Source organism: Oncorhynchus keta, chromosome 7, assembly GCF_023373465.1.
Source record: "Oncorhynchus keta strain PuntledgeMale-10-30-2019 chromosome 7, Oket_V2, whole genome shotgun sequence".
Lineage (NCBI taxonomy): Eukaryota > Metazoa > Chordata > Actinopteri > Salmoniformes > Salmonidae > Oncorhynchus > Oncorhynchus keta.
Genome location: NC_068427.1, coordinates 31,148,591 through 31,157,540, shown reverse-complemented (window position 1 = coordinate 31,157,540; position 8,950 = coordinate 31,148,591). Strand labels below are relative to the sequence as shown.

General features: G+C 42.6%; 2 protein-coding genes and 1 non-coding gene across 6 annotated transcripts; 1 reads left to right on the top strand and 2 right to left on the bottom strand.

The window, feature by feature from the left end:
• Window positions 1-487: 487 nt before the first annotated feature.
• Window positions 488-4,733, bottom strand: LOC118386299 (60S ribosomal protein L31). 3 transcript variants are annotated; one of them, XM_052522573.1, is made up of 5 exons: window positions 4,715-4,733; window positions 3,644-3,750; window positions 1,911-2,036; window positions 1,039-1,151; window positions 488-722 (listed from the first exon to the last, which is right to left on the bottom strand). In XM_052522573.1, the coding sequence occupies exons 2-5, from the start codon at window positions 3,748-3,750 to the stop codon at window positions 691-693; spliced, it is 378 nt and encodes a 125-aa protein (XP_052378533.1). In that variant the 5' UTR covers window positions 4,715-4,733; the 3' UTR covers window positions 488-690. The 3 variants fall into 3 exon arrangements, with proteins under 3 accessions (XP_052378533.1, XP_035629838.1, XP_052378534.1); XM_035773945.1 differs by lacking the exon at window positions 4,715-4,733 and adding an exon at window positions 4,556-4,601; XM_052522574.1 differs by lacking the exon at window positions 4,715-4,733 and adding an exon at window positions 4,057-4,075.
• On the bottom strand, window positions 1,521-1,657 carry LOC118386552 (small nucleolar RNA SNORA5). The gene has a single exon (XR_004826257.1). It is a non-coding gene; the product is annotated as a small nucleolar RNA SNORA5 (small nucleolar RNA).
• A 116-nt stretch (window positions 4,734-4,849) lies between the features above and the next one.
• Window positions 4,850-8,853, top strand: LOC118386298 (CCR4-NOT transcription complex subunit 11). 2 transcript variants are annotated; one of them, XM_035773943.2, is made up of 7 exons: window positions 4,850-5,623; window positions 5,771-5,935; window positions 6,161-6,313; window positions 7,340-7,554; window positions 7,664-7,866; window positions 7,993-8,089; window positions 8,339-8,853. In XM_035773943.2, exons 1-7 carry the CDS (start codon window positions 5,305-5,307, stop codon window positions 8,534-8,536), a joined length of 1,350 nt encoding a protein of 449 aa, XP_035629836.1. In that variant the 5' UTR covers window positions 4,850-5,304; the 3' UTR covers window positions 8,537-8,853. The 2 variants fall into 2 exon arrangements, with proteins under 2 accessions (XP_035629836.1, XP_035629837.1); XM_035773944.2 differs by having other exon boundaries at window positions 4,852-5,623; window positions 7,340-7,542.
• Window positions 8,854-8,950: the final 97 nt, after the last annotated feature.

The window sequence follows — 8,950 nt, the reverse complement described above, 5'->3', positions numbered from 1 at the left end:
ATGCCACTCATCCACCACCATCACCTCATGTTTCAGCAAGATAATGCACAGCCCTATGTCAAAAGGATCTGTACACAATTCCTGGAAACAGATCTTCCCAGTTGCTCCATGGCCTGCATACTCACAAGACATGCCACTCATTGAGCATGTTTGGGATGCTCAGAATCAACAGTGTGTTCCAGTTCCTGCAAATATCAGGCAACTTCGCACAGCCATTGAAGAGTGGGACAACATTCCACAGGCCACAATCAACAGCCTGATCAACTCTATGCGAAGGAGATGCGTCGCACTGCATGAGGCAAATGGTGGTCATAGTTTTCTGATCCACACCGTTGGGACCAACAGATGCATAATCTTATGAATATACAGATTTATTACAGTTGACTGATATCCTTACATGAACTGTAACTTAGTTAAATCTTTGAAATTATTGCATGTTGCGGTAATATTTTTGTTCAGTGTATATCCAAACACTATACCAGACACAGACGCTCTAGAAATAATTTATTTTCATGTAAGCATTTCATTGGACGTGGTGTATACCATGTGTATCCTGTACATACAACTAATACAACTTGAAACTATGTAAGCATAAAATTGCTCCATCAAGAATCCCAATTAGTGATTGTATAAACTTGTATGTAATCCAACACTGCAGTCTTATAAATGTATTTCCACACCAATGAATAATTAGTTCTCATCCACATTGACTGTCTGCAGACCTGTAGAGGAAAGAAAAATCAGAATCAGTCAAGTCTTTAACAGGCAAATAAGGAATATGACAGCACAGAACTCACTCTGACCGAAGTAAAGTTCACAAATCCTCTACTTTGTATACCCATTTGCATGCAGATGATCTGAAAATAAGGCTGCCACAACTTGTTCTTCAGTGTCACCCACACAGGGATATTTTGCACCTTGTCGGTTACAAAAGTATAGCTAATTTCAAACACACCAGATCACCAACCTCAGAAATGTCAGGGTACACTTCTGGATACTAGTCAGCACAGCACACGGTCAAGCAGGTATTGGGCTTACCTTTGTATGTTGTGACAGGGACGTATGTGACAAGGGTATAAAGTTTATTGGGAGAGTCCTCATCTTCATTGCGCTTCCTTGACAGGCGCACACGCATACGGTATGGGACATTCCTGAAATAACAGAAATTATCAGTTGGCATGAAGAAACTTTCTTAGTTTTAGTGCATTGCATGTAAGTGCATGGCATTGCAGAACAATTTATACAGGCATCAACTTGTACTATTTGCACCAACTCTACACCCATTGCCAAGAATACCAGGATATCAGTTCTCTAAAGCCAGCACTGACTGGTCAGGTGTTGGTGTAACTAGCCTCTACCATTTGATATTGGGACAATACTACATAAAGCAGATATGAGGAAAAGTGTTTTTTTATTTGACCTAGAGATGGAGGGGGAGAGAGACACAGAGAAATCCTGGTGCTCAACTATCCCTTAGACTTAAACATTTGACAGAATGTGTATCACTATCACTGAAATCAACTTGTCTATAGCACAAATATATCCCCAACATCCATAGAAAAGGAATGTGAGGCCCATGAACTACAGTTTCACTGTGGCAGCCATTCTGGCCAGTACAGTCCAATGTAGAGGAAGCACTGAATTTGACAAGGCTGCAAAGACTTCAGAATTTAGCATAGTCTGGTTCATATTCAAGTTATTAAGTGTATGTCATCACAACACTCCTTGCAGCCACAGCATTAACCTGTAGTAGACTGTACCTGAAACTCATGGTCCCCCAGAGTGTTAGATGACAGTTATCAAGTATTAGTTTTCAAATTGAGCAGATCATCAAGGAAAGTCCATAGCCAGCTGGTCCCTGGTTCAGAAAAGCTTGTGGCCTCTGATGTAAGAAACAAGGGTTTGCTTACCTCACCCCCTTGGTCCACACAGCCTTGTTCAGGCGAGTATCGATACGCACGTCAGGGGTTCCCATCTCCTTCATGGCGAACTTTCGTATCTCCTTGAGAGCGCGAGGTGCCCTCCTCTTAAAGGAGCTGAAGGGACACAGGAAACAGCAGCAATGTTAGTTGCATCACCAAACACTGCACTGAATTATCAAAAGAAGTTGATACAAAGTATCACTTGTCAAAGCAAGCAAAGGCAACTTTTATGAGCAACATAACAAGGAAAGCCATTAGCGTGCATTCAAACCAGACAAATTCAATTTGAGTAGTGCGTTGTGGGAAGGTCTTTCTGTCTGTCCATCAGAAATGTTGCAACGAATTATACTATCCATCAACCAAAGCATAGAACAGCGGTTTTACCTAAATGTTCTCCTGTTGTCATCTAGTCACATTTATTTACAGTGCCTTGCGAAAGTATTCGGCCCCCTTGAACTTTGCGACCTTTTGCCACATTTCAGGCTTCAAACATAAAGATATAAAACTGTATTGTTTTGTGAAGAATCAACAACAAGTGGGACATAATCATGAAGTGGAACGACATTTATTGGATATTTCAAACTTTTTTTAACAAATCAAAAACTGAAGAAAAAAAATACAGTTTTATATCTTTATGTTTGAAGCCTGAAATGTGGCAAAAGGTCGCAAAGTTCAAGGGGGCCAAATACTTTTGCAAGGCACTGTATATTCCAAGATAAAGAACATCATATTTTACATACAGCAGGTTTTTAAAGGACCAAATAGTTAGCTCTGCTTCGTGTTTTCATTTTTGCCATGGAAAAAAATATTGCAGCCCTACTGATGACTATGCCCATAATTGCATTCCAAAACAAGCATCCAACAATTAATTACACAGCATAAGCTGTTTTTCTCCAGCCACACCTCAAAAAGTAGTCACAACATTTTCAGCAGCCTAAGCCCAATAACATTGGCACCTCTTTCCCACAGGGATCAGCATACAGCATGTACAAAATCAAACCAATGCTAAATGCATTAGCACTTTACATTGAGGCAAGGCTGGACATTAAGAGTTTCCCTATTGCAAGTGAACTGAGCAGTTGCGCTAGTTGAGTCTGCCGAAGGTTGCCATATTGGGCATGTAATACAAATCTAATTACACATTTCAGCGAAAACAACCAAACTGCAAATTATTCCAGTAACCTAAAACTGATCTCGTTCTACCCCATAAAAATAATAATAATAAATGAAAGACAGAAAATGTACGGCATTTATGGCAGTCGGGCAAGCGGAGCCTAGTGATTTTTTTCTTCTACTGACAACCAACATAAAAGAATTCCAGAACTGATCTTTCTGGTAAGTGAAAGGCAGGCAATAACATATATGGCATTTCTTCACGCAAAGAAGTTAACATTTTTCTGATCATAATCTTTAGGAAACCCCCCAAAATACTCCTGATATGCCTGATGAGATTAAGGTCTGAAAGGCACTTGCCCAATTGGTCAAGGTGAGACTTCCTACCTTGCATTTGAGCAAAAGACCCCCGACAACTGTTAAAACTACTTGTTTAGTGCTACAGCCCAGCAAATTGACTATCCAGCAAAGAACTGCAATCACAGCAGCAAAGACATCTTGCAAGCGGAAGTAAACATACAGCACTTCATGAAAACCTAGTGCAGAGAACCAACTTTCATAACTCAACAGTAGCGGAGTGGTGTCATGGCCCCAGTCAGTGTACTCACACGCCATGTATGCGCTTGTGGATGTTGACCGTGTACTCCCTGGTCACAACCTCGTTGATGGCAGAACGCCCCTTCTTTTTTTCACCTCCTTTCTTGTTTGGCGCCATCTATGAAAATACATAACATAAAACATTGATAAACCTTTAGCTCACTTACATTCAGCTTGGAAGACACGAATTTCTTTAGTGTCCACTGTTTATTTGACTCACTACAGTGTGGCATTTCTACCAATCCACTGACTGAGCTTGTGGCTACTTGACTGGTTATGCTTTGCCATGAAAGTAAACAGCGACAAGTGAAGTGTACTGGTACATTAAGTTTCTATATAAAATATATGTCATGGGTTTACCTGTGGTGTAGTCATTAGTTGGATTCAGAACGTTTTTGAAACGGAAACCGTTTACCAAACCTACCTGAATGTCCAATAGAAACTCAGGTTTTCGTTGCAAAACTTTTGCTACAGAACCCGCCTCGGATAACAATTGAGCCAGGTGTTGATATGGCAATTTTGTCTGGTGACGCCAGGTACTATGGCCAACTTCAGCTTGCTAATGATGACGGCATATTTTGATCTAATTAGCTGGTTTCACTGTGATTGCACATTGACAAAAAACTGTGAACCAGAAATTGTGGGCCTCAGACAAAACGTTAAACATAGCACAAATGCGCTCTATAACCGAGACATTTGTGACAGAATAGCTTCGTTTAGCTGAATACTGGTTAGCATACTGGTGGCTACACATTTCCATATACATTTACAATTAATCATTTGAGCATAACCCATCGCAATTACATCGTTTAAGGAGTTCAGTGTCTCATATTGTAATTATGTGAGGAAAACGATGGAATAGATAAGCACAGGGCCAGGATGAAGTTGGATAATTAAAACAAATTTCACAAAACAATACTCACACTGCCCGAGAAATGTCGGAAAGGAAGTTGCAAAGGCTTGTGGGCACTAAAGAGAATAGTAGGTTCACATCCGCGTCGTTAATAATAACATACGTCATTTGTTGCAGTGTGTTTGCAAACTAAAATTAATTGACACACAATTTGTAACAAATGCATTACCTGTAATCTGTAGACAAGTGTTGTTGTAGCCCCGAAAGGCCCAGAGCAAGCACAAAACACGAATAATCTACTGTACTATATGTCCCAGAATGCACGTTGTTACCGGGGTCGTGTCAAAGGTCAAAACTCTACGCTCCAATGTTGTGAACGAAGTGGAAACTGATGAAAAATTTGACAGCTAAGAAAAGCTAGCTAATTTACTTCTTATTCAACCTTTGACAATAAGCAAATGAATGATTTTAGATCATTAAGATTGTTATGTACATTTTTTGACCAAGGTCGATATTGTTAAGACGTATACATTTGTTTTATAATGACTTTAGTCTTTACTGACAAACCAGCAAGCTAACTAGCAAGAGCTAATAACATTTACTAACGTTAATTGTTAACGTTACCTAGCTGTCCACATCTGCACTCCGGTGGAGTTAATGGAAATGTAACGAGCTTATTTTTACGTTTTTTAGTATGAACTGAATAATGCTATTTATCTGTAATTATTAAAGACTAATAGCAAGCAGTGATTGATCATTTTAGTCACGTAGCTAAAAGCTAGTAGCTTGTTACTGTAGCCCCCACTACACATAGGAAAAATGACACTCGCCCCGAAGGAGCTGTCCAACCTCTTGGGAATCATCTCTGAGGAAGCTTGCACCAACACTTTCGAAAGTCTGTCAACCGCGTTTCATCATTACTTCGCAAAGGCCGAACATTTCCGAGTGGGTTCGGTGTTGGTGATGCTGCTGCAACAGCCAGATCTTCTGCCCAGCTCTGCCCAGCGCCTCACCGCCCTCTACCTTCTCTGGGAGATGTACCGCACAGAGCCTCTTGCCGCCAACCCCTTTGCCGCTGTCTTTGCTCACTTGCTGAACCCCTCACCAGTTGGGGAGGAACAGGAGAAACAACTGTCAGGTGAGTGTGTCTAGACTCCTATCAGTGTGCATAGTGATAAGTATTGTTAAAAGTGTGTGTTTCTTTCATCCACAAGTAATGTCTCAACCCAGGTCTATGCTGAACATTGACATTTCAAGTACTTACTGATCATTTTACTGTCCACAGGATTCTTGCCACCCATAACACAGCCTGAGAAGTTCTTCCTCTCCCAGCTGATGCTGGCACCTCCAAGGGAACTCTTCAAGAAGACCCCCAGACAGGTGTCATGCATGGACATGGGGAACATGCCACAGTCCATAGACATTAGTGGGCTGCAGTTGGCCTTGGCAGGTACTGAACCAAAATGTATGCACTCATGGTTGTTGTATTAAGGATGGTTATAGAACCTCAAGAATTTTAGGCAGCTCAAAAATAGCTATTTGCCTGTGTTGAGACATAACACCTCTCATATCCTAACTGTAGTACAACAGACAGTTCTTTACACTTTATTATGCTGCATTTCTAACACTTAATATGTAAACTATCTTATCTCTTTCTCTCTTCTTGACCCCGCAGAGCGCCAGTCAGAGCTACCCACCCAGAGTAAGGCCAGCTTCCCCAGTATCCTCAGTGACCCGGACCCAGATTCCTCCAACTCTGGGTTTGACAGCTCAGTGGCCAATCAGATCACAGAGTCCCTGGTCACTGGGCCTCGACCTGCACTGGAGAGTAAGTGGAGCGTTTAATCAATCATGATGTTATGAGTCTAAAAGTTATGTTTATGGAGGACATATAGTACCAGTCAAAAGTTTGGACACACCTACTCATGTAAGGGTTTTTCTTTATTTTTACTATTTTCTAATAGTGAAAACATCAAAACTATGAAATAACACATATAGAATCATGTAGTAGCTCAATTAGTATCAAGAGACCTAACGTGTGCCAGGAAAACATTCTCCACACCATTACACCACTGCCACCAGCCTGCACCGTTGACACCAGGCAAGATGGGGCTATAGACTCATGCTGCTTACGACAAATCCTGACTCTGCCGTCAGTATGACTCAACAGGAACTGGGATTCGCCAGACAAAGCAATGTTTTTCCACTCCTCAATTGTCCAGTGTTGGTGATCGCGTGCCCACTGGAGCCGCTTCTTCTTCTTTTTAGCTAATAGGAGTAGAACCCGGTGTGGTCGTCTGCTGCAATAGCTCATCTGTGAAAAGGACCGATGAGTTGTGCCTTCCGAGATGCCCTTCTTCACACCACTGTTGTACTGCGCCATTATTTGACTGTTTGTGGCCCGCCTGTTAGCTTGCACGAATCTTGCTATTCTCATCAACAAGCTGTTTTCGCCCACAGGACTACCACATGTTTTTTGTTTGTCGCACCATTCTCTGTAATCCCTAGACACTGTCGTGTGTGAAAGCCTAGGAGGCAGGACATTTCTGAGATACTGGAACGAGCGTACCTGGCACCAACTATCAAACCACTCTCAACGTCGTTTAGGGAACTCATTTTGCACATTCTAATGTTCAATCGAACAGTTACTAAATGCCTCGGTGTCTGTCTGCTTGCTTTATATAGCAAGCCATGGCCATGTGGCACACTGTCTGTAGGAGCGAACCATTTTTGTGAACTGGGTGGTGTACCTAATAAACGGGCCCCTGAGTGTATATAGGATATCCCAAGTATCACGTAAGCCAAGCCACATACCCATTCTGTAACAGCTACCTGTGACCCTCCCTCTCCCCAGGTCACTTCCGTCCGGAGTTTATCCGGCCGCCCCCTCCGCTGCACGTGTGTGAAGACGAGCTGGCGTGGCTGAACCCCACGGAGCCAGACCACAGTGTGCAGTGGGACCGCTCTATGTGTGTAAAGAACAGCACGGGCGTGGAGATCAAACGCATCATGGCCAAGGCATTCAAGAGCCCGCTGTCTGCCCAGCAGCAGTCACAGGTGAGTAGACAGGTACACTGTCTACTCAAAACTGTATTTTATATATTTCAAATATCCTTAACCTTCATTCGTGAATTCAACCTGAATGTCTCTCTTAATATTGCTGCCTCTTTCCCTACAGCTCCTGGGTGAGCTGGAAAAGGATCCTAAACTGGTGTACCACATCGGTCTGACCCCGGCCAAGCTGCCCGACCTGGTGGAGAACAACCCTCTGGTGGCCATTGAGATGCTGCTCAAACTAATGCAGTCCAGCCAGATCACTGAGTACTTCTCCGTCCTGGTCAACATGGACATGTCCCTGCACTCCATGGAGGTGGTCAACAGGTGGGGACTTTGGATAGAATTTGATTTATACAATTCAGTTGTCAGTTGAATCAGTTTTCAATATAGGTATAGTTTTAAAATGTTTATTTTTCTGTTTATTTATGAGGTTATTCTTTGTGTGCACAGGCTGACAACTGCTGTGGACCTCCCACCAGAGTTCATTCATCTGTACATCTCTAACTGTATCTCCACATGTGAACAGATCAAAGACAAGTACATGCAGGTAAGGAGGACTGTGGAAGGGCCATGGCAGGAGCCTGTAGCTTACTGTTTGACCTGTCAGTCACATTGAAAAGCTTGTCTTACAGGAGGATGCATGCCATTTCCATTCTCAGAAAATTGTAACAGGGAGTTAATTTGTGGGTTGTCCCCGTTCAAGGTGACTGTTCACTACTAATGTTAGTCAATTCTCCACTGTGTTTTCCAGTGTTCCAGATGTGTCTGTGTAAAACCTATCTGTTTCCATTGGCAGAACCGCTTGGTGCGCCTGGTGTGTGTGTTCCTACAGTCTCTGATCCGGAACAAGATCATCAATGTGCAGGACCTGTTCATCGAGGTGCAGGCCTTCTGCATTGAGTTCAGCCGTATACGTGAGGCAGCTGGCCTCTTCCGCCTTCTCAAGACCCTAGATACAGGAGAAACCCCCCCTGAGGCGAAACCGGCCAAATAACAGTACATAGAGAACGTGGCACTAGCCTGACCTGCCAAATAACACCCCAAGGGAGTAAGCCCACAGAGGCACTGTCCGCTAAATAGCGCCCCAACCAAGAGATACTGACCAAGGCTGTATAAACAGCCAGACAATCCTCACGACCTCACCAGTACCCACCTGGAGTCAGGTTTGAACTCAGTTACTGTTCTTCCCCTCTCTTTTCTGGACAAAGATATTTTGAAAATTCATTTTGAAACTGTGTTTTTTTTCCCCCTTCAGAGATTGAAGCTTGTCGGTTTTGTTTCATTAAATGGATATGTGATGAATCATCTGGGTTTTTGGCTTATATTTTCTATAGTGAGTAATACTGTACATGCAAATATAGGATTGGTGGGTTCTGTTTTGAATGTGTTCTTAGTTTTTAAGTGAACT